The sequence below is a fragment of the Tupaia chinensis genome, unplaced genomic scaffold, assembly GCF_000334495.1.
Source record: "Tupaia chinensis unplaced genomic scaffold, TupChi_1.0 Scaffold145814_1, whole genome shotgun sequence".
Lineage (NCBI taxonomy): Eukaryota > Metazoa > Chordata > Mammalia > Scandentia > Tupaiidae > Tupaia > Tupaia belangeri.
In genome coordinates, this window is record NW_006205672.1 from 2,323,234 (window position 1) to 2,345,598 (window position 22,365).

General features: G+C 50.3%; 2 protein-coding genes across 4 annotated transcripts; one reads left to right on the top strand and one right to left on the bottom strand.

Moving 5' to 3' along the window:
- The first annotated feature begins 78 nt into the window (after positions 1 to 78).
- Positions 79 to 3,663, top strand: APH1A (aph-1A gamma-secretase subunit). Of its 2 annotated transcripts, XM_006168486.3 has the most exons (7): positions 79 to 438; positions 1,001 to 1,171; positions 1,307 to 1,380; positions 1,614 to 1,736; positions 1,889 to 2,016; positions 2,437 to 2,560; positions 2,893 to 3,663. In XM_006168486.3, the coding sequence occupies exons 1-7, from the start codon at positions 326 to 328 to the stop codon at positions 2,955 to 2,957; spliced, it is 798 nt and encodes a 265-aa protein (XP_006168548.1). In that variant the 5' UTR covers positions 79 to 325; the 3' UTR covers positions 2,958 to 3,663. The 2 variants fall into 2 exon arrangements, with proteins under 2 accessions (XP_006168548.1, XP_006168549.1); XM_006168487.3 differs by lacking the exon at positions 1,889 to 2,016.
- A 445-nt stretch (positions 3,664 to 4,108) lies between these two features.
- Positions 4,109 to 11,579, bottom strand: CA14 (carbonic anhydrase 14). Of its 2 annotated transcripts, XM_014584173.2 has the most exons (12): positions 11,400 to 11,579; positions 10,620 to 10,835; positions 7,805 to 7,825; positions 6,713 to 6,892; positions 6,224 to 6,366; positions 5,942 to 6,037; positions 5,686 to 5,752; positions 5,176 to 5,333; positions 4,964 to 5,084; positions 4,776 to 4,796; positions 4,584 to 4,668; positions 4,109 to 4,461 (listed from the first exon to the last, which is right to left on the bottom strand). In XM_014584173.2, exons 2-12 carry the CDS (start codon positions 10,672 to 10,674, stop codon positions 4,395 to 4,397), a joined length of 1,014 nt encoding a protein of 337 aa, XP_014439659.1. In that variant the 5' UTR covers positions 10,675 to 10,835; positions 11,400 to 11,579; the 3' UTR covers positions 4,109 to 4,394. The 2 variants fall into 2 exon arrangements, with proteins under 2 accessions (XP_014439659.1, XP_006168544.1); XM_006168482.2 differs by lacking the exon at positions 11,400 to 11,579 and having other exon boundaries at positions 4,584 to 4,663; positions 4,771 to 4,796; positions 10,620 to 11,393.
- Positions 11,580 to 22,365: the final 10,786 nt, after the last annotated feature.

A 22,365-nucleotide genomic window follows, 5' to 3' on the forward strand; every position in this document is an offset into this window, starting at 1 on the left:
CCCCCTCCGGGTCGTCCCGCCCCTCCGCCTGCCCCCCCACCCTCCCCGCCGACTCTCCGCTGGCCTTCCGGGGTGGGGATTAGATGGGAGGTGGCTATGGGGCTGCGGCCGGGGTGTGCGCGCTCTTCGGCTTCCGTAGAGGAAGTCGCGCGGACTTTCATCTGGGGTTTCGGTGCCCCCCCCCTCCCCGGGGTCCGGGGGTGACATTGCACCGCGCCCCTCCTGGGGTCGCGTCGCCACCCCTCGCGGACTCCTATTCGCCTGGCGCGCTCCTCCCATTCGCCTCTGTTGGCCAGGCCTCCACCCCGCCCCCAGCTGCCCAGCCATGGGGGCTGCGGTGTTTTTCGGATGCACTTTCGTCGCGTTCGGCCCAGCCTTCGCTCTTTTCTTGATCACTGTAGCTGGGGACCCGCTTCGCGTCATCATCCTGGTCGCGGGGTGAGTAGGGTGTCGGGGAGATGCGGGAGAGTGTTGAAGAGAGAAATGCGGAAGGGGCTGGAGGAACTGGGGCGAGCTGAGTTGGGGGAGATGAAAGTCGGAGCTGGAGGTTGGACTAGGTCGGGTCGGGTGTGTGGGTGGTTCGCCCTCTCCCTCAGTTGGTATCCGCCTTCCAGGGATCGCAGGGGTTCCTCCTGTGCTCCTCCCGCAGATGTCAGAGGAGGCCCAAGGCCGAGACCCCTGAGGGGCTGTGCTGCTCTGGGCCGGTGGAGTCAGGTGCCCCAAGGGAGGATCCAGGAATGGATACCTCCCCCTTCTGTGCTCGCACACTCTGATACTCATCGCTCCGAAGACTCTTTACTCAGATTTCTCCCTCTTCCCGTGTCCAGATTCCTACAGAGGAGTCCCTGGGCGGAGATACCAACCCTATCCGGTCCCTGTCTCCCTGCCCATCCGGAAGTGTGATTTCCACTTTTCATACTGCAGCTCTGACTGGTTCCCCTCCTTGATTTCTCCGGCTGTCTTTGCCCTTGTCTGTCTCATTGCCCTTGTCTTTCCTCAGGGCATTTTTCTGGTTGGTGTCCCTGCTCCTGGCCTCTGTGGTCTGGTTCATCTTGGTCCATGTGACTGACCGGTCAGATGCCCGCCTCCAGTATGGCCTCCTGATTTTTGGTGCTGCAGTCTCTGTCCTTCTCCAGGAGGTGTTCCGCTTTGCCTACTACAAGCTGCTTAAGTAAGAAGATGGGGAGGTCTGAAGGGGAGGGGGGGCAGCCCCAGGAAGTGGTTTGGAAGAGGGGGTACTAAGGGAGGACATTGGAGGGGAAGGAGCAGCCGTGCCCTCCCTCATGTTTCCCCCACCTCACCCCAGGAAGGCAGATGAGGGGTTAGCGTCGCTGAGTGAGGACGGAAGATCGCCCATCTCCATCCGCCAGATGGCCTATGGTGAGCCAAGGGACAGGGATTGGAGGAGGGAGTTGGCTACCCCCTCCCCTAGGGAAGTCTCCAAAAGCCACATGCTGTGAGTGGCTCCTTGTTCTCCTTCATAACTGACTTCCAAGGAGAGGCAGGTCTGGAGGGCGAGTAGGTGTGGGAGAATGTGACAGGGAATGGGAAGGGGTCACTGGTGATCAGGCTGCAGTGATCCCTGACATTGACGAGGCCCTCCCTCTCCCCAGTTTCTGGTCTCTCCTTCGGTATCATCAGTGGTGTCTTCTCTGTTATCAATATTTTGGCCGATGCCCTTGGGCCAGGTGTGGTTGGGATCCATGGAGACTCACCCTATTACTTTCTGACTTCAGGTAAGACCCACTTCCTAGCTTGCCTTCATGCCCCATTCTCCCTGGTCCTAATCTGATGTATCGGCTTCCCCTGGGAGACTTCTTTGGCTCAACATGTCAGGAGGCTGGGAGAAGATTGGAGGTGTGGCTCATCCCCATCTCCCTCCCTGCAGCCTTTCTGACAGCAGCCATTATCCTGCTCCATACCTTTTGGGGAGTTGTGTTCTTTGATGCCTGTGAGAGGAGACGGTACTGGGCTTTGGGCCTGGTGGTTGGGAGTCACCTACTGACATCAGGACTGGTGAGTTGGAGACAGGGGCCTGAAGTAGGGAGAAAAGCATTTAATGGTGAGTGGGATGGGCGGAAAGCATATCCTCACTGCTTGACATTTTTAACTTTGGGAAGAGGCAGAAAGGTGAGTCTTTCAAGGTCTGCCACCTCACATCAGTTCTGTCACCTGCTCTGGGGATGCTCTGGGGAAGAGTGTGAGTGGATTAGTTAAACTAATGCAGAGGGTCTGAGGTGAGCAGGAGTGGCAGGATCCTTCGAGGGAGCTGTAAGTTAAAACTCCCATCACTGCAAGATGCTGGCGCACTGCAGGGACAGACTGGGGAGTCCGAGCGAGCTTTCAGGGGAGGTTTGAGCCAGAGGCACAGAGAGAAGATGGGGATCCGGTGGAGGGAGAATCTAACCCCTTTTCTACCCTTCACCTCGTTCCCAGACGTTCCTGAACCCCTGGTACGAGGCCAGCCTGCTGCCCATCTATGCAGTCACTGTTTCCATGGGGCTCTGGGCCTTCATCACAGCAGGAGGCTCCCTCCGAAGTATCCAGCGCAGCCTCTCGTGTAAGGACTGACTACCTGGACTGATCGCCTGACAGATCCCACCTGCCTGTCCACTGCCCAGACTGAACCCAGCCCCAGCCCGGGTCCATTGCCCACATCCTCCGTCTCCTCTTCGGTCTGTCCCACCACCTTCAGGGTTTTGCTTTGTCCATTCGTGACCTGTAGTCTCTAAGCTTTACCAGGAACGGTCTGGGTTCAGCCAGTCAGTGACTGGTGGGTTTGAATCTGCACTTATCCCCACCACCTGGGGACCCCCTTGTTGTCCAGGACTCCCCATGTGTCAGTGCTCCGCTCTCGCCCTGCCCAAGACTCACCCCCCTTCCCCTCTGCAGGCCGACGGCAGGAGGACAGTCGGGTGATGGTGTATTCTGCCCTGCGCATCCCACCCGAGGACTGAGGGAACCTGGGGGGGGACCCCTGGGCCTGGGGTGCCCTCCTGATCTCCTCGCCCTGTATTTCTCCATCTCCAGTTCTGGACAGTGCAGGTCGCCAAGACAAGGGACCTAGTATAGCCATTGCCTTGGAGATGAAATTAATGGAGGCTCAAGGGTGGATGAGCTTTGAGTTTCCCAGTACCCCCTCCCCAGACTGGACAGGTTGGTCTTTTTCTCAGGTCTGAGGGGAACCATTTTTGATGTGATAAAGACCCCAAACTGCCTTTTTTTTTTTTTTTTTGAGTGGGGGTAGGGAAGAGGTATATTGGACCTTGGGCTATATTTTCCCTCCTCAAATCGCTCCTCATGGATGGGCTGTTTATTTCCTTTCCCCTTGGTCTCAGGGAGAAAGGAAAGAAGTGCATGTTTGGGAACTGGTATTACTGGAACTAATGGTTTTAACCTCCTTGGCCACCAGCATCCCTCCTCTCCCCAAGGTGAAGTGGAGGGTGCTGTGGTGAGCTGGCCCACTCCTGAGCTGCAGTGCCGCTGGAGGAGCCAGACTACCATGACATCGCAGGGAAGGAGGACAGATTTTTTTCTAGTTTTTAATTGGGGTATGGGAAGGGTGGGGAGGTTTTCTATAAACTGTATCATTTTCTGCTGAGGGTGGAGTATCCCATCCTTTTAATCAAGGTGATTGTGATTTTGACTAATAAAAAGGACTTTATAATTGTGGGGGAAATTGACTCTTAAGGGAGGGGATAATATGTTAATGGAGATTGCTGGCCTCTCAGTTCTCTTGTCCGGCCTTCCTTCTCACCTGGCAACCACTGATTTCCAAGCAGAGCTTTGACGCAAGGGCAGAGATCTGGGCCGGTGGGTTAACATGTCAGAAACATTGCGTTAAGTGTTTTCTCAGCAGTGGCTCTCCCCTTCCTGCAAGGGTAAAAGGAGGTAATCACCCCTGCTGCTTTCCCCTGGGCTTTTGCCCATCTCTGTCACCTCTAGGACTAGGGACTTCCCCACCCTCCAGAGCTCCCAAAGGATAGGCCAGGATTAAAGTCAGAAGCTTTAATTTCCATATATACTGAGCAAAAAAAAAAAAAATATAACCTCCACAGGAACCCTTTTTCCTCAGGGGAGATCCTGCAACATATCTAGGGACATACAGAGAGGCCAGGGACATTGAGGCACATCCCCAACTTCCCAAACTAGACGCAGTTTGTCCTCAGCGGTAACAAAGGCGTGCCCTGATCTCCTGCATGTGTTGAGAAGCTGAAGGCTCCGCTGTGTCCCCTGCATGAGAGTCTGGGTCCATACTCTTCTGTAGCGGATGAACGGATGAAGGAGGGGTGTCTGCCAACTACTACAGTATGTCCTGGCCAGTCCCTGCACCCCATTTTCGAGGCTCCCTGATAGGCGTGAGGGAAAGGCATCCACAAAATCTGAGAGGGCCTTTATGCCTCAGCGGCAGCTCGTGCTGAAGTAAAGGCCACACTCTTCCGGTTCCCCAGCCTCTTCTTCCTGGAAGGGAGAATGGTTCATGGAAGTGACTGGTGTCCTAAGGGAAGCAGGTGAGAGGTGGAGGAGGAGAAAGCTTTTTAGTAGGAAAGACAAGGCTAGGGGAATGGAAAGTAGGACCTCACCGAATCTTTCTGGCGATGAAATAAACAGCCAGCAGGAGGCAGAGACAGCCGAACAGGATTCCCACACCTAGACTCACCATCTCACCTGGGGGAGATAAAGGGAGCAGGTGTCAGCCTAGGACTACCCGGGTATTGAGCCTCTCCCCTTGCTGAGAAGTATCCCGCCCTCAGTACCCGGGAGGGCCATCTCACCTGTGGTATATAAGGATCCCACTGTAAAGGAAGAAAACGTGGGTCAGCGGGACTTGAGATCCCCACCCCAGCCCAAGCAAGTCCTGGAAACTCCTTTCCCTCTTAGCTGTTTCCTTCCCAGAGACTTCAGTAGTGCCTGCTATTGACTCCCTCAGTTTCCCATCTCCTCTTCTGAGATCTGCAGTCACCTTGGATGAAAGAAGCATAGACAGTTCTTTGGTTGAGAGGCTGGGGGGCCCGGTAGTTCTGTACCAGGAGCTGAGAGGGCTCCTCTTCTGTGGAGAACAGTGTCTCCTGAAGCTGTTCCAGCTGAGGTGTAGAAGAGTGAAGCAGTGTCACTGGGGGAGTGGGAGAGGGCTTCAGGTTCCAGCTCTGACTCTCACCCCACATCACCACTCACCTGTTCCATTGAAATCTGGGCCCTCCGATGGAAAACTGTCCAGACCACACTCTGGTAGCAGGGCGGAGTGGTAAGCGAACCGTTGTAACGGAAGAACTGCCCCAGCTGTGGGGGGAGCAGCTCTCTCACGCTGAAGGGAGGCACTGAGGTCTTCTGATCTGGGGGGAATAGAGTAGGACTCATCTTCCTGTCTGCAGCCTAGCTTAGCCACACAGGGCTCCCAGAGGGAACCCCCGACCCTGCTCATTGCCCCAGCCCAGTTTTTTTATTTTTAAAGAATTATTTTATTTAACTTTATTTATTTTAATTTGACTAGCGAGGAATAGAGTGAGAGAGAGGAGAAAGAGAAAGTGAGAAAGCAAGCTGCCAGGTCTGGGACTCAAACCGCGGTCGGCCATGTGGGAGTCTAGCGCCCTTAACCACCACTCCACCTGCTGGCCCCAACCCCATCCCACTTTTTGAGTTTCCCTGAGGTCTGATCTCCCTCCTATTATAGATTTCAAGACTCACCTTTGTGTCTTATTTTATGCAAATGACTCAGAATGTGGTCGTAAGCTGCATTCTTTGTCTCCCCCACCTGGAAGGGGAGTGAAGGGGAAGGAAGGGGGAGAGTTTGGAATGAGACCCTGTTTGGAGTTAGACATTCAGGTACAGAGTAAATGGTCAGGGTAGGCTGCCGCCTGCCTCGGAAGGCAGGCCAGTGATAGGAAAGGCCTGAGAGGTGCAGAGGAGGAGCAGAGAGACCTGGAGGGGTGGGGCCACTGACCTCAATTAGGATGCCCAGGACAGCCAGACCCTGCGGCATCTGGGCAGCCTCGCTCAAGCTGTCGTAGGAATCAGAGTCATAATGTACGATGTGGAGCTGAGGGGAGGGAGGGAACGGAGTTGTTTAATGTCCCCCCACCCCTCCAAGGCCTTGGCCCTAGCCACCCCTACCCCCACATCCAGTATGCTCTGAGTCTGCCCCACAAAGTTTGGCCTCATCCCCCCAGTGGGGCTTTTCCCATCCCTGTGACTGTCCCAGTCTGAGCCCCTGGTTTCCTGGTACCTCTGCAGCTGTGGCTTCACTGTTGATCTGGTGTTCTGATCCCCCTGGGAATCCTTTCTGACCCCAGTGCAGGTGCAGCTGGGCAGCTACATACTTCTGGGGAAGCCCGCCCAGATACAGGGTAGGGGGCAGAGCAAGTTGCACTGTGAAGGAAAGAGCAAGCCGGGCTTGGTGGAGGCATGTGGACCCATTCCCATCTCTAGTCACCACTTCAACGTGGCCCTCCACTTCCACCGTCTCCCCCAGCAGCACCCAGTTCTTCCCACAGGCCCGTGCTTCCACGCACATCTCCCCTTTCCTCAATGAAGATCAAGTCAGTGCTAGGATCCTCACTTACCCCCTGGACTTTGATTCTAGACATTCAGTTCCCACCCTGTCTACAGGAGCCCAGTCTCATCCTTAGATCTCCACGTTCATGGACAGAACTTCGCGAGAATTCACAAGTTAGGAGAACAGGAGCCTACAACTCCTTGGAGCCTGGGCCCTTACCTGTGTGGCCATTATTGTGCAGGTCCAGAGGCTCAGTGCCAGGCTGCTCATATCCATAGGGCTGCAGAGCAGGCAACTCGGGGTCAAATGTCACACTGTCTGTCTGGATATCGATGGGGGACTGGGCATTGCTTCCACACTCAGGGTAAGAGGCTGGCCAGTGGTCCTGACCATGTGGGCCTGCCAGGGGTTACCACAGACATTTGGCCTGTCCTCCAGCCCCAGCCACCCTTTCTTCACCCCTCACCAAATTATACACCTGTGTGGAGGCAGAAATGCATTTCCTTCCACCCAGGCTAAGGAAACCCCTTCCCACTCACACCAGGTCTCCGTGGTACAGAGCTAGACGCAACAGGAGTTCTTGTTGAACTTAATGCTGTGGCTCCCCTCACCTACCCAGAGACAGTGAGGACTCCCAGCCATCCTGACACCAGTAGGTGACAGCTCCCTTACTTACCTGTACTTTGAGGATGGGAAAACTGAATGAGAAGAGAGGGTGGATAGGAAGCCTGAATACTCAGTGAGGTGGGATTTGAGATCAGGGGTCAGAAAATGAGGGGAAATAAAGTGATCTTAGAGAGACAGGTCTCCTTGGGTTTCCTACCAAGTGGTTTTGGGATCGGATCCCTCTCTGTCATTCACGCCTCGTTTTCACCTCGTTCTCACCGTGGACCTTGCATTGGCTCTGGGGTTTGGTTCAGTCAGTAATCAGAAGTTCAAAAAAATTGAGTCCCACCTCCCCCAGGGCCACAAACAATCCTGCCAGCCTCTTCCTCACCCCTGACCTTGAGCTCTGTCCCAATTCCAGGTGCAGGCTGGGGGCAGGACAGATTAGGACAGAGAGAGCAGGAGGAGAACTGGCAGCTAGGCCCAGGATTCCCTTTCCTTTCCACTCCAGCTCCCTCGCTCCCGTGAGCATTTAGGAAGGACCTAACTGGCTTTTCTGCTGATTCAGGAGGTGTGGGATTTGACAAGCAGGGTCTGGGAGCCACTTATGCAAACCCAGGGCGAGGGAAACCCCCTCCCACCCACACCCAGGTCCTTCTGCCCAATGTGAAGGGAGTGTCCGTAGGCCTTGCGTCCAGCTCTCACCCGCATACGTCCAGTGTTGACCTGCAAGGAAAGAATTTGGGTTCCAGCCAGCACAGCTCAGGACAGGCTCCACTCTCCTCCCTGGGGCACCGTTCGCTCCACCTCCCTCTCTGCTCTCCTCCCTCCACTCCTGCACTTCCCAAAGGAAGCTCTGAAACTGGACACCTCAGTGGAAAGGTCGGGGTGGTGGTGGGGGCATCTAAAATCACCAGCCAGGCTGTCCTGTGCTGGCTGAGTAAAGGGGGAGGAGGAATGAGAAGAGATAAAGGCCGGAGACTAAAATTAACCTGGATCCAAATGTGCAGTGGGCCCAGCCCTCACTTTTTCTGCAGCCTGTGCCAAGTCAATCCAACCCTTGGAAGTTGGGGTGGGGTGGGTTGAGGGTGTGGCAGAGGGTTTGGAGGAAAGGCATTAGAAAGGGGAGGGGAGAGTCCGAGTGTGCTGGGAGGGTTGCTGCTGAGGGGGAAGGAGGCATTACTCCTTTACTTGGAAGCACTGCCTGAAGCAAGACACTGGGGTATAAATTAATATTTAAATTCATCCTTTCTGTTCCCAGTAGCTCTAGCAGAAGCTCCGTGTCACCAGGAGCCTGTGCTCCATACATTCTGAGAGGGCTAGGGAGAGGCGGAAGTCCCTGTAGGGTCTACACTAGGTTGAGGGTGGTGAGTGGGAACGGCCAGCGCTGGCCTGGGACAGGGTGAAAGTGAAGTATTGTGTGTGGGAAAGAGGGCTGCCAGCTGGGTCACATGCCAGGCTCCCGTGCAGTCCAGTCTCTGGCCAAAAGGCTGGGGGGTCTGCTGGTCCAGACCCTGCCTAGGGCCGACTGCTGCAAGGAGAAAAAGGAGGGCTTTTTTTCTGTTTTCAAAAAATTCCCTACAATTTCAAATTGCTAGAAACTGGAGAAAAATCCTCAATTCCTCTCTCGCTTATTCCCTTAAATTCCTCAGACTTGTAAGATGTCTTAGATGTCATCCTGGGTCTGTTCTGCCTTGCCCCGTCCTTGGTTTGGACAGCTCTGAAAAGCAGCCCAAGGGAAGGCTGGAGGCAGCCTCTGGAATTCCCTGGCTCTGAGAAGGTGCCCTTCCTCTCCCATCGGATCCTCCACACACTTGATTCTATGGGGTTGTCGGAAAAGTCATGATGAATTTTTGCATAGAAAACTTCGTCAAGACTTTTTTTTGGAGAGGTTTTTGCTATAGGGCGTGTGTGCGCTCGCCAGAAAGACAGAGAGAGACAGAGAGACAGAAAGCGAGAAATCACCCCCCAGGGGGGATGGCCACGCCGCAATCCCTTCTCCATTCTCCTCTCGAGATCTTGGGCACACGCACACGCACCCAGCGTGAGTTTAAGCCGCCGGATCTGGGACTTGAACCATGGTCGACTAGTGGGAGTCCAACGACATAGCCATTACGCTAACTGCTGGTCCCATCTGATGACCCAATACATTTCATCCTCCTCTTTTTCTATTTTTTCTTTCTGGTCAGATGAAATTTGCAACTCTCCATTTGGTGCCTCCCATGCCCCATCATCCTCTCTTCATTTCCTTTCTCTTCTCTTTTTGTTTACTTATTTCTTCCATGAGTGAGAGAGACAGGACCCCAGCAGGGTCTTGATGCTGCAACCCACCCCCCAGCTTCAGCCAGCCTCAGAGCATGGCCATGTGCATGTGCAGGCTTGAACCCGGAACCCTTCCATGTGGGTCAGCCTTGCATAGCGTCATGTTTTACCATGCACCATACACCTGCCCCACCCCCCGTCTGCTTTCTAGATACCTCGCTTGCCCTGTTCTAACTAATCTAAATTGTACAGGCTGTGTGCTGGATACTGCCCCAGGCATGGGAATAAAAAATGCACTGTTGGGACCAGCAGTTAGCGTAATGGCTATGTCGCTGGACTCCCATGTAGTCGACCGCGGTTCACGTTCAGACCTGGTGGCTTGAAACTCACCCCGGGCGCGTGTGCGTGCGTGCTCAGGATCCCAAGAGGAGACTGGAGGAGAAGGGACTGCGTGGTCATCCCCCTGGGGGGTGATTTCTCGCTTTCTATCTCTCTGTCTCTCTCTGTCTGTCTGGTGAGCGCACGCGCGCTGTAGCAAAAACCTCTCAAAAACAAAAAAAAACAAAAAACAAAAACAAAACAAAACAAACAAACAAACAAAAACACTGTCGAAGTCTCTAGAGAAACTCCTGGGCTCCTGGGGCACCTGGCCTGTTCCAAGAACCCCTCCTCATCTCCTGGGAGCTCCTGAAGCCCTTTGTAGACTACAGCTGCTGACCGATGCTCACTATTACGGTGACAACTTTTAGGAGAAAACTGGGCAATGAGTGACTCAGAGTTAGGAGGAGCCCTTGGCCGTGAGATGGCCCGCTGGGTATCAAGGTCCGAGGTGGGCAGGAAGCGTCGGGTATGTGCCTGCCCTCCCCTCCGTCAACCCTCTACCCTCCAACTCCAGGCCACTTCAGCTCCTGAATTGGGAGAGTGTGTAAATACAGAAGGCCAGGAGGGCTTCCCGGGACTAGAGCAGTGGGGGAAAGAGCACTGGAGACCATGAGAAGCCTGCAAAGAGATTCCTGCTCTCACACGTGTACGCACCCTGCCCCTCGTGAGTTCTCCCCGGCCCCAGGAACAGCAAGGCTGGAAGGGCAAAGGGAAAAGAAGGGGAGCGATTTTTTCCTGGTCCTTTCCCCCGCCCCATCCCTGAGTTTATTCCAGCCTCTAGACTTCAGGAACACCTTTCCTCCCTGCATTAAGCACGCATGTGGCATCAGCACAGACCGACACAAAGAGCGACACACAGACATCCAGTTGCACCTACCACCGTCAGCAGCCAGGAGCCAAATCACCTCCAGCAGGAGGGCGAAGATCAACATGGTATCCCGGGAAGGGGTGCGGGAACTTGAGTTGGGGACTAGTGGAGGAGGGAGGCAGAGGAACGAGTCCCTGGCCTTGAGTGTACTTCTCTCTTGCTATCTCTGTGCTCTGCGGGCTTCCAGAGGATCTGATTTTCAGCAGAGTACGGTGGGTTTTGGGTCTGCAGGACAAACTTCTCACTGCCTTCCCTGCCCTTTCTGTGTATCTCCCTCAGTCTCCACTCCACTGCTGGCCAGCGACTTCACAATTGCCTCCCGCTTTTAAGGTGGCTCTGGACGAGTGTACATGGGGCGGGGGTGCTGCCTGGGCCGCTGGCGAATGGCTCCTTAAATAGCGATTAAGCACGCAGGATGGCCCGGCTGGGGGCTGGAGCACCACAGGGTTCACCGGAGCCCTGGCCCAGGCTCAGGAACCCAGCTGGGGTGAACTCTTCCTTCCTCAGCTACTCGCACAGATGCTGCTCAGACGGGTGTCTGCTGGAACAGGTGGGGGCAGGGAAGAGGGGCTTTGGGGTCCAATCCAGCCCCCTTGAGAGGACACGGTGTTCTCATTCCCGTCTGGCTTCTCCTCTGAGGAGCAGATTCTTGGGTTGGAGGACCTGTCCCCAATCCCCGGCAGAATCTGAACTGCCTTAGAATAAGTTCAGGAAGGGCAGAGTTAGGAGAGAGATGACAAGTTGGGGACTTAGGGTACAGGTAGAAGGTGGGAAGTCAAGGACTAAAACCTGGATTGTGAAAAGTAAAGAAGAGAAGTGAGGCGGCAAGAGAGCTTGTCTGGAGCGGTCTCTTTCTCCTGTGCCTGTCACCACCCCCTTCCCACGGTGAGGCCTGGGTCCACGTGCCTGTGTGGCCCGGGGTGGGGTGGGGGAGGGCGGTTTTGTTTGCTGGATAAAGCCCATTTGTGTGCCCAGCGGGGGAGGGGCTGCAGCAGCACCATGGAGAGACAGCGGCTCTAACTGCCAGACCCAGCCACCTCCCTCTCCGGGGAGCCCAGATCTAGGGCGGCTTTTGTCACTGAAGAGGACACTGACCCAGGCAGAGAGGCCAGGGCAGGAGGCGAGATGGGGAGACCTTAGAAATCACTACCACCATCAAAAAAAAAAAAAAAAAAAGGCGGACTCCAGAGAAAGAGAGGGGAGGGACCAGAGGGAGGCCATGTGATCCACATGGAAGAGGGCCCCAGGGTCTTCCCTCCTGCCCAACAAAGGGCCAGGCCGGGACATGTGGGACCGAGTGAAACCTGCCACTGAGAGCCGGGCCAGCCGAGCAGGGAGGCCGCTGGCTCAGGAATGTGGGTTGGTGTGTGCTCCCCCACGGGACTGGAAATCCCGATCGGAATGTACATCCTAAATCCCTCGTTGGAGAATGTGCAGTCCAAAGATAATTTCAAGACAGGCTTTGAGACTTCTTTCTCTTCCGTCCCCTTCACTACCCTTCAGGAGAGTCACCAGCAGGAGGGTGTCCCCATTTAGTTTCCTCTGCCTTCCTTGCTCTTGCAGACTTGCAATAAATAGCCAAAACAAAGGAGCGAGAGCTAAATAAGGGAACAGCGTAAAAGCAAATGAACAGGACAATGCATGTGCTGGATCATCAGCTCCTGCAGGGACCAGCTCGCAGCACCTTTCTGTCCCCTCCGATTGATCTGCAAAGCAAAGCCACTTTGCAGATGTCATTTCCTTTTCTACTTATTGCTTTTTTTAATTCTCTCATCACTCTCCTAATTATTTTTCCCCTACAGGAAAGCTTTATATTTTGAGGCTCTCTTACAGCCCCGTTCATCCCACCTAGGACAAAAAAAAGGCTTAAAGTATAAGTCAGATTTCTTGGGCATCGGGTTGGTTAACAGAGGGACGGACAAAAGAAAGAAAGCAGAGACAACTTTCACATGGTAGGAAAGAGGTCTGGACAGAATGACCTCTGCCAGGACAGAGTTCCGTGGAGGGTCTGGAACTGAGTCAGCCTCCCCAGCCAGGTAGTGTGTCTTGCCAGGCGCCACCTCCTGGCTCGTTTATGAATTTTTACATTTTAATTTAAAATGTTTGGGGTGAGATTTCTTCTGGGAAGTATTTCACCGCGGGTGGGCTGTCACCGCTCCCATCCCATGGGGAGGCCGGGATCCACGTGCCTGGGTGGGATTTTGCCTACACAATGTCACAAAGAAGTCTTAGCTCCAAATCAACGCCTCGCTGCTCGTGAGTGGGCAGCCCCTCCATGCCCTCGTGCTTCCCGAAAGGACAAAGACCCGGTTTCGAGGAGAGCGGGAGAAGAGGCAAGCACCATCCTCTAGGGACTTGACTTTATTTTGGGTTTTGTGTTACTGTGGCTCTTTCTGTTGCTGCTTTCCAGTTGTGCGGGTTTAGAGAAGCTGTCAAATAGACTTTTTCTTAAAAAAAAAAAAAAAAGTGTTTCTCTCACTCACCCCCTCCATCTTAGTTTTTACTCAAACTCTGGCATGTTTGTTTCAATTTTGATGTCTCCCTCAAGCCCTTTTCTCACCCTAGGCTTGGCGAACATCCTATGAAAACCAAGACATTGCACTGCCTTCTGGCGCCATCTCTCGTCCTTGCAAATGCAATGAAACGGGAATAAGAAACTAACTTGATTTCAAATGTGGTTCCTTATTTGTATTTTCTTAAAAGGTCTTACCTAGGGACCAGCAGGTGGTGTGGTGGTTAAGGCGCTGGACTCCCACATGATCAACTGCAGCTTGAGTCCTGGACTTGGACCATATTCACTTTCCCTCTCTCTGGTGAATTAAATAATAATAATAATGATAAATAAATAAATAATTCTTTTTAAAAAGGTCCTACCTACATATTTAAATTTACTAGTCTTAAAACACATTTCAGGGACCCAGTAAGTGCTTTGAGTTTGTGTGGGATATGGGAGTGCAGTGAGGGTGGGAGGCAGATCAAAAGGAAACAAGAATAGTCAAAAATAAGAAGGAACTGGGACCAGCAGTTGTCATAATGGCTATGTTGCTCAATTCCCATGTAGTCGACTGCGGTTCGAGTCCTAGACATGGTGGCTTAAACTCACGCTGGCGCGTGTGCATGCGTGCCCAAGATCCCGAGAGGAGAATGGAGAAGAAGGGATTGCGGCGTCACCATCCCCTTTAGGGGGTAATTTCTCGCTTTCTGTCTCTCTGTCTCTCTCTGTCTTTCTGGCAAGTGCACATATCCTATAGCAACCCCCCCCAAAAAAAAGAAGGAACTTATTATGGAACTTATTCAAGTACAGATGGTAACTAATTGCTGAGAAGACCCAGTGAGAAAACAGAATGATGTTGAACAGCAAGCAGCCTTGGGCCGTGAAGTAATACAGATCCAGAGATATTCATTCATTCGAGTTTGCTACAAGGAGTGTGTGCTTACTGGAGCAAGACAGAGAGAGAAGGAGGCAATGTGAGAAATCATCCCCCCACTGTCCCCATCTGGGTCGGGGGAGGTTGGCCATGCCGCAGTCCCTTCTCTTCCATTCCAAGATTTTGGCCACACACACACACAGGTGTGCCCTACAAGTAGCTGGTTCTGGGACTCGAACTGTGGAGTTGGCCATGTGGGATTCATGCCACCTGCTGGCTCAGAGATATTCTAATGTGATAGGTAATCCCACTATTATCACATGCTTGCCTTTTAACACATTGATGTAATGCTAAGTCCCCTTAAGCAAACATAAAATATTCAAGAATTAAAGCAAAGTAGTATTTGGGGGGTGGGCAGAGAGCAGACTATGATCAGAACTCTTTGGATCATTTTCTCAGTTTTCTTGTTTGCATTATACAACACATGTATGTTCTTGTAGACAGAAAATAAGTGAAAGTTTGTGGTCTGATGGGGCCAGCAGGTGGAGTGGTGGTCAAGGTACTAGACTCCCACATGGCTGACTGCAGTTTGAGTACTGGACCTGGCAGCTGGAAAATCACTGTGTGTGTGTGTGTGTGTGTGTGTGTGTGTGTGTGTGTGTGTATGTGTGTGTGTGTGCCCAGAATCCCAGGAGGAGAATGGAGGAGAAGGGAGTATGACATCACCATCATTCCCCCCACCCCGGGTGATTTCTCACTTTCCCTTTTACTGTCTCTCTGTCTCTTTCCTTTCCCCATGGCAAAAACCTTTTAAAAAAGTTTGTGGTCTGCAGTTTGTTTAACTAAAAAGGAGTCATTTATGTGACATGCACTGATTCCATGCACAGAACATTGCTTGGTACATAAATATTTGATTAAATGAGTGAATCTAGTCATTGGTACATTAACTTCCTTTTGCCTCTTTAGACCTGAAGGGCTCTCAGGCATCTTCCCAACCCCTTTGTTATACCTTGGAGAGACTGAGTTTTGAGAATTTAGCGATTCATCCATGGGTTGGTCATATAGCTGCTAGGCTAAACCAGAATACAAGCGCCGGTTAGCTTTCTTCTAGGAAACATCAGTTTACATCAGAATCATCTACAAGGCTTATTAAAATACTGATTTCTGGGTCTCATCCCATAGCACCCAATTCTGTAGGTCTGGAATATGACAAGAGATTTGCATTTCCTTTTTAATGGCCAGAGGGCATATGGATTTGCCAGCCAGAGAGAGGGAGAAAGCATCTGTCCAGGGGGCGTGGTTGTGTCACATCCCTTCTCTATTTCTCCGTTCTTTTGGTATGTTCAGTACATGTGTAACATGCACCCAGAATGTTTATGAAGCTGCCGAGGCCAGGATTCAGACCTCAGTCTGCTATGTGGACTCCAGTTGCTTTAATCACTAAGCTATGGGGCCAGTCTCAGAGATTTGCATTTAAAAAATATTTTGCAGTAGGGGACCTGCCCTCACTAGAGAGAGACAGACAGAGAGACTGAGAGAGAGAAAGTGAGAAAGCACTCCCCAGGGAGGATGGTCACACCACAATCTTTTCTCACCCATTCTCCTCTTGGGACTTGGAGAATGCACAGGGTGCAACGGGAATATGTTTCAGGCTGCTAGGCCGAGACTTAACACCACGAATTCATTTGGCCATGTGGGCTCCAGCGGCCTCAGTCACCACGGAATGGCCTGAGATTTGCATTTCTCACAGGCCTCCAGGTGATGCCCATAGTTCTGGTCTGAGGTACTGTGGCTGAAAACTACTCCCTCTACCAAAAGAGGTAGAGAGAAGCAGAGAAGCAGAGGTAGTGAGGCGTTTGTGGTTCCTCATAGGAATTCCAGTCACCTAGAACTACTCTTTGTATCGTCTTTTCCTTTGAAGTTAGCAGCAATTTCTTTACTAGTTTACAAACATATCAAGTGCTTATTGGTGCTAGGTACCATGTCGTGCCCTAGAACTAGATTAAATGAAAAATAAATAAGACATAATCCCTGCTCCCAAGAGCTTCAGAGCATCTTGAGGTATGCAGATAGCTCCCCCAATTACTGTACCCAATGGTGAGAAATTCGAAATAGTGGTAGAACAAAGTGTTAGGGGAACCAAGGTGGAGGGGCTGGAGGAAACAATTAGTAGTAAGATTTTCTTTCTTTCTTTTTTTTTTTTTTTTAGGGAGATTTTTCTACAGGGCACATGCACTTGCTGGAGAGAGAGAGAGAGAGAGACAGAGAGACAGAAAATGAGAAACCACGCCCCTAGGGGGGATGCCCACACCACAATCCCTTCTCCTCCATCTCCTCTTGGGATTTTGGCATGCACGCACATGCGCCTGACATGAGTTTTAAGCCATCAGGTCTGGGACTTGAACTGCGGTCGACTGTAGGAGTCCAGTGACGTAACCATTACGCCATCTGCTGGTCCCAGTAGTGAGATTTTTCTTATATATCAGCCATCCCTCTGTAGGATGGGAACAGAACCAGGGGAGTTTAACCAGGTCCTGTGGTTATATGTAAGGATGGAACAACTGCTACTCCAAGCTAGGCAGACCCCCTGCTTCACTGGCTCTGAGAGTGACACCAAAAATGGGTTATGTCAAAGCAGAATTCTCCTTCATATATTTACTAAACTACCTGCTTTAGAAGAAGGAAGGACAAAGACTATCACAGTGCGCTGGAGTTGTAATTCTTTATTCCTTCTGCTCTAGTGGCTCTCATTCTATTCGTCTCTGCTTTTTTTTCCCCCCAGTTGCCAGAGGGCACATGTGATTGCCAAGGAGAGATAAAGAGGCAAAGACAGAGGTAGAAAGAATCCCCCAGTGGGGTGTCGTCATGCGTCAATCCCTTCTCCTCCATCCTGTTGGGATTTGGGACACACATGCACATGTGACCTGCATGTTCTCCTAAGCCACTAGGGCCAGGGTTCCAACCATGGTGGGCCATGTGGGATCCAGCTTCCTTAACCACTAGCCTATGGGGCTGACCCTTCTGCACAGGGCACTTTTGCTTGCTAGGGAGGGAGAGAGAGAGACAAAGTGAGAAAACACTCCCTGGAGGAGGGGGAGGTTGGGGAAGGGATGGCCATTCCGCAATCCCTTTTCCTCCTGGGATTTTGGGCATGCATGCACACACGCCCTGGCATGTTTTTCAAGCGCTCAAGTCCAGGACTTGAACTGTGCAGTCAGTCATGTGAGATCCGTTGCTTTAACAACCATGCCACCAGACCATGCCTCTCCCTTTATTCTTTTTTTTTTTAACTTTTTTTTGAGAGATTTTTTTGCTATAGGCCCCATGCACTCACCAGAAAGACAGAGAGAGATAGGGAGACAGAAAGAGAGAAATGACCCCCTGGGGGGATGGTCACACCGCTCGGGACCTTGGGCACGGACGAACATGCGCTCAGCATGAGTTTAAGCTACTGGGTCCGGGACTCGAACTGCAGTCAACCAACATGGGAGTCCAGTGACATAGCCATTACGCTAACTGCTGGTCCCCTCCCCCTTTATTCTTATTCTCTATCATTCATTTAACTCATATGAAGGTTGTGTACCAACCGAGCAAAAGACATGAACGTTCTATTCTCTTCAATAGTGAGAAATTTAGATTAATGGGAATTTTTTTCTTTGCTGTTGAAGGAACAGAGGACAATACAGCGAAATCTTGTGGCAATGGCTAGCCCATTACTGGTTTAAATCAGCACCCAAGTTTGTTCTCAGATCAGATTGTAATGTGATTTGGATTTCTTGAAACCTTAATGTGAAAGTGCTTGCTGTGTTTTCATTCACTTTTTTTTTTTCTTTTTAAGAGATTTTTGCCTTGGGGCATGTGCACTCACAGGAAAGAGACAGAGACAGAGGGAAAATGAGAAATCACCCCCCAGGGGAGGATGGCCACACTCAATTCCGTCTCCATTCTCCTCCCAGGATCTTGGGCAGGCATGCACAAGCACCTGGCTTGAGTTCCAAACCACCAGGTCCAGGACTTGGACTTGAGGTCAGCCATGTGGGAGTACAGAAACGTAACCACTATGCCATCTTCCGGTCCCTTCAATGGCATCTTATTTACTCTCAAAATAGCTGCTTTTTAGGCCAAGAATATTGGAAAGTAAAGCAACTTGTCTGAGGTCACGTAGAAATAGTATTAGAACAAAGAATTAAGCTCCGGTTGACTCAAAATACGTTAGGATACTTAAAAAGCAAACTAAAAACCTTTTAAGTTGGGGCCAGCAGGTGGCGCAGTGGTTAAGGCCCTGGTTTCCCATATAGCTGGCTGTGGTTCAGACCTGGTGACTTGCTTTTTCTCACTTTCCCTCTCTCTGCTACACATGCACTGTAGCAAATAAAAAAAAAATAAAAAAAAAAAGGACAAATAACATTAAAATAAAAAATTATTTAAAAAAATCAGTAGAAATTCAAGAGAGTATATCCTTTTAAAAAAACTTATTACTGGGACCAGCAGTTGTTGTAATGGCTATGTCGCTGGACTCCCATGTAGTTGATCACAGTTCGGGTCCTGGACCTGGTGGCTTAAACTCACACTGGGGGTGTGTGCATGCCCAAGATCCCAGGAGGAGAATGGAGGAGAAGGGATTGTGGCGTGGCCATCCCCCCCGGGGTGATTTTTCGCTTTCTGTCTCTCTGTCTCTCTCTGTCTTTCTGGCGAGTGCATGTGCCCTATAGCAAAAACCTCTCAAAAAACAAACAAAAAAACTTATTACTATGGGGGCTGGCAGTTGGTGTGGTGGTTAGAGGCACTGGATTTCCACATGGCTGACCCTAGTTCGAGTCCTAGACCTGTTGACTTGCTTTTTCACTTTCCCTTTCTCTCTCTGTCTCTCTTTGGTCAAATTAAAAGATAATAATAACAATAAAATTAAATAAATAAATAAATCCTTTAAAAAACATATTACTATGAAAACATTGCCAGGTACATGTGCATGTGTGTTCAAGATTCTGGCAAAAGGAATAAAGGAAAAAGAATTGTGCCATGGGACCAGCAGGTGGCATGGTGGTTAAGGCATTGGACTTTCCACATGGCTGACTACAGTTTGAGTCCTGGACCTGATGTTTTGCTTTCTCATTTTCTTCCTTCCTTCCTTTCTTTCTTTTCTTTTCTTCTTCTTCTTTTTCTTTTTTTCTCCCTTCCTTCCTTTCTTATATAACCATTACACCAACTGCTGGTCTTCATTTTATTTAACTTTCTTTCTTTATTTATTTTTAATTTGAACAGAGAGGGACAGAGTGAGAGAGTGAGAGAGGGAAAGTGATAAAGCAAGCCACCAGTCAGGTCTGGGACTTGAACCGCGGTTGGCCGTGTGGGAGTCCAGTGCCCTTAACCACTATGCCATCTGCCGGTTCCACAATAAATAATTAAAAAAAAAAATAGAATTGTGCATGAGCACACTCCCAGGGGGTGGTTTCTTTCTCTCTTTGTCTGGTGAGTGCATGCACCATCTGACAATAGAATTTTTTTTTTTTTTTTGAACCAACAAGTAGTGTTGGCTCATAAAAAATTCCTGGTTAAGGCACTGGATTCCCACATGGCCAGCAGCGGTTTTAGTTCTGGACCTGGCGACTTGCCTTTTCTTCTCTCTCTGGTGATCGTGTCAACCCTGTAGCAAATTAAATAAATAAATAAATAAATAAATAAGATAAAGTAAATAATAATTTTTTTTCCTCCTTCTCTTTCTTTTTCTTTTTCTTTTTTTCAAATATATTCCTTTTTTAAAAGTCAGGTTTATGTGACTGGCCTTGTAGCCTACTGTTAAGGGAACTTGATACCACATGGCCAACCATACAGTTTGAATCCTGGCCCTGGAGGCTTGAAAAACATGCCAGGGGACCAGCAGGTGGCGTGGTGGTTAAGGTGCTGGACACTCCTACGTGGCTGACCACAGTTTGAGTCCCGGACCTGGTGGCTTCTCACTTGCCCTCTCTCTCTCTCTCTCTCTCTCTCTGTCAAAATGAATGAATGAATGAATAATAATAATAAAAAACCATGCCAGACGAGTATGCAGGTATGCCCCAAATCCCAACAGGATGGAGAGGTGGAGGAAGAGGGATTGCAGCATGGTCATATCCCATTGGGGAGTGCTTTTTCTCTCTCTCTCATTCTCTGTTTCTCCATCTTTGTCTGGGGAGTGCTTACTCTGTGGCAATTCAAAAAAAAAAGAACATCACCCACAAGTCAGGTTTATAGAGGTAAAATTTACAAACAGTAGAATTTGCCCTTTCAGTGTCCGGTCTTGTGAGTGTTGACGTACACTTACAGCCATGTAACCACCATCAGCACCAAGACCTAGAGCAGTCTCCACCGCTGCCTCCACCGTGATTCCCTCATGCTCCTTTGCAGTCGGCTTCTCCTCCCACATTCATCCTTTGGCAACTACTGATTCATTTTCTGACCCTATATTTTGACCTTTCTCAGAATGTCTCATGTATAAAATGATAGAATACATAGTCTTTTGAATCAGGCTTTTTTCACTTAGCATTCATTCATGCTGTTGCGTATCAGGAATTTGCTCCATTTTATGGCTGAGCTTGTCTAACTGTGTAGATCTACCACAGTTTATCGACTTGCCAGTTCAGGAACGTGTAGGTCATTTCTAGTTTTTGGCAAGCATGAATAAAAACACTATAAACATTCTAGTACAAGTCTTTATTAAAAAAAAATGTTTTGGAGAGTTATTTTTTTTGCTATAGGGCGCGTGTGCTCGCCAGTCAGAGAGAGACAGAGAGACAGAAAGCGAGAAATCACCCCCCGGGTGGATGGTCACGCCCCAATCCCTTCTCCTCCATTCTCCTCTCGGGATCTTGGGCACCCACGCACACGCGCCCGGCGTGAGTTTAAGCCACCAGGTCTGGGACTCGAACCGCATGGACTACATGGGAGTCCATCCACATAGCCATTATGACAACTGCTGGTCCCCATGCGTGTGATTTTCAAGTTGCTGGGTCTGGAATTCAAACCATGATTAGCCATGTGGGAGTCCAGCACCTTAACCACCATGCCACTTGCTGGCCCCACTATGGCCATTAAAAAAAAAAAAAGATTTATTTTTACGATCAGTTATTTAATTAGGTTCTTGGCAAGAAATTCAGAACACCAATTTGTGAGGATAAACTCCACGCGAGGGTAAACACTGATCGCAGGTAAGCCTGGAGCTGAGGAACAACTTCGATTTTTGGTAAAATTTGCGAGTCCACAGCTTCCTGCTCTTTCTTTCAACCTTGCTCTGCTCTGCGATCTCAGATTTCTCCTTCTGTGTGGAAGATCTCACCTTCTGGTGTCTGGGCTTCTGCAACTTCTTTATTTTTTTTTTAAGAGTTATTTTATTTAACTTTATTATTTATTTAATTTGACCAGAGAGGGACAGAATGAGAGAGAGAGAGGGAAAGCAAGAAAGTAAGCCGCCAGGTCCAAGTCTTGAACTGTGGTTGGCCATGTGGGAGTCCAGCACCCTTAAGTACCATGCCACCTGCTGGCCCCTCAAGTTCTTTTTTTTAAAGTAAACTTTTTACCAAAATTACATATTTCTTTGGAGGAAACTTATCTGTTTTACTAGAGAGAAATAGTGATGCAGTAGTTTCTTTTCTTTTCTTTTTTTTTTTTTTAGAGAGGTTTTCGCTATAGGGTGCGTAAACTTGCCAGAAAGACAGAGAGACAGAAAGCAAGAAATCGCCCCCCGGGGGGATGGCCATGCCGCAATCCCTTCTCCTCCATTCTCCTCTCGGGATCTTGGGCACGCACGCACCCGCGCCCGGCGTGAGTTTAAGTCACTGGGTCCGGGACTTGAACCGTGGTCGACTACATGGGAGTTCAGCAACATAGCCATTATGCAAACTGCTGGTTCCTGCAGTAGTTCTTTTTTTAAAAAACAATTATTTATAGGAACAGCACTTGGCATAATAGCTATATCGCTGGACTCCCAAGTAGTCAACCACTGTTCGAATCCCGGACCCAGTGGCTTAAACTCATGCCAGGTGCGTGTGTGTGCGTGCCCAAGATCTCGAGAGGAGAATGGAGGAGAAGGGACTGCAACGTGGCCATCCCCCTTGAGGGGTGATTTCTTGCTTTCTGTCTCTCTGTGTCTTTCTGTCTTTCTGGCAAGTGCACGAACCCTATAGCAAAAACGTCTCCAAAAAAAAAAGAAAGAAAGAAAGAAAAGAGAGAGAGAAGTAGAGAAAAAACAAGAGAGAAAGTATTTCATTTTTAAGAATTATTTATTTGTGGCTGGCAGGTGGGGTGGTGATTAAAGATGTTGGACTCCCCTAGGGACCAGCAGTTAGCGTAATGGCTATGTCGCTGGACTCCCATGTAGTCGACCGCGGTTCGCGTCCCAGACCCGGTGGCTT

Bases quoted from the DNA above. Each gene is read 5' to 3' on its own strand.
- APH1A (XM_006168486.3), top strand. From the start codon at position 326: ATGGGGGCTGCGGTGTTTTTCGGATGCACTTTCGTCGCGTTCGGCCCA. The intron at 439-1,000 runs GTGAGTAGGGTG...GTCTTTCCTCAG, and splicing joins GTCATCATCCTGGTCGCGGG to GGCATTTTTCTGGTTGGTGT. The intron at 1,172-1,306 runs GTAAGAAGATGG...ACCTCACCCCAG, and splicing joins GCCTACTACAAGCTGCTTAA to GAAGGCAGATGAGGGGTTAG.
- CA14 (XM_014584173.2), bottom strand. From the start codon at position 10,674: ATGTTGATCTTCGCCCTCCTGCTGGAGGTGATTTGGCTCCTGGCTGCT. The intron at 6,893-7,804 runs GTGAGAGCTGGA...AACCCCTGGCAG, and splicing joins TCAACACTGGACGTATGCGG to GCCCACATGGTCAGGACCAC. The intron at 5,753-5,941 runs GTCAGTGGCCCC...CTCCCCTTCCAG, and splicing joins TCCTGGGCATCCTAATTGAG to GTGGGGGAGACAAAGAATGC.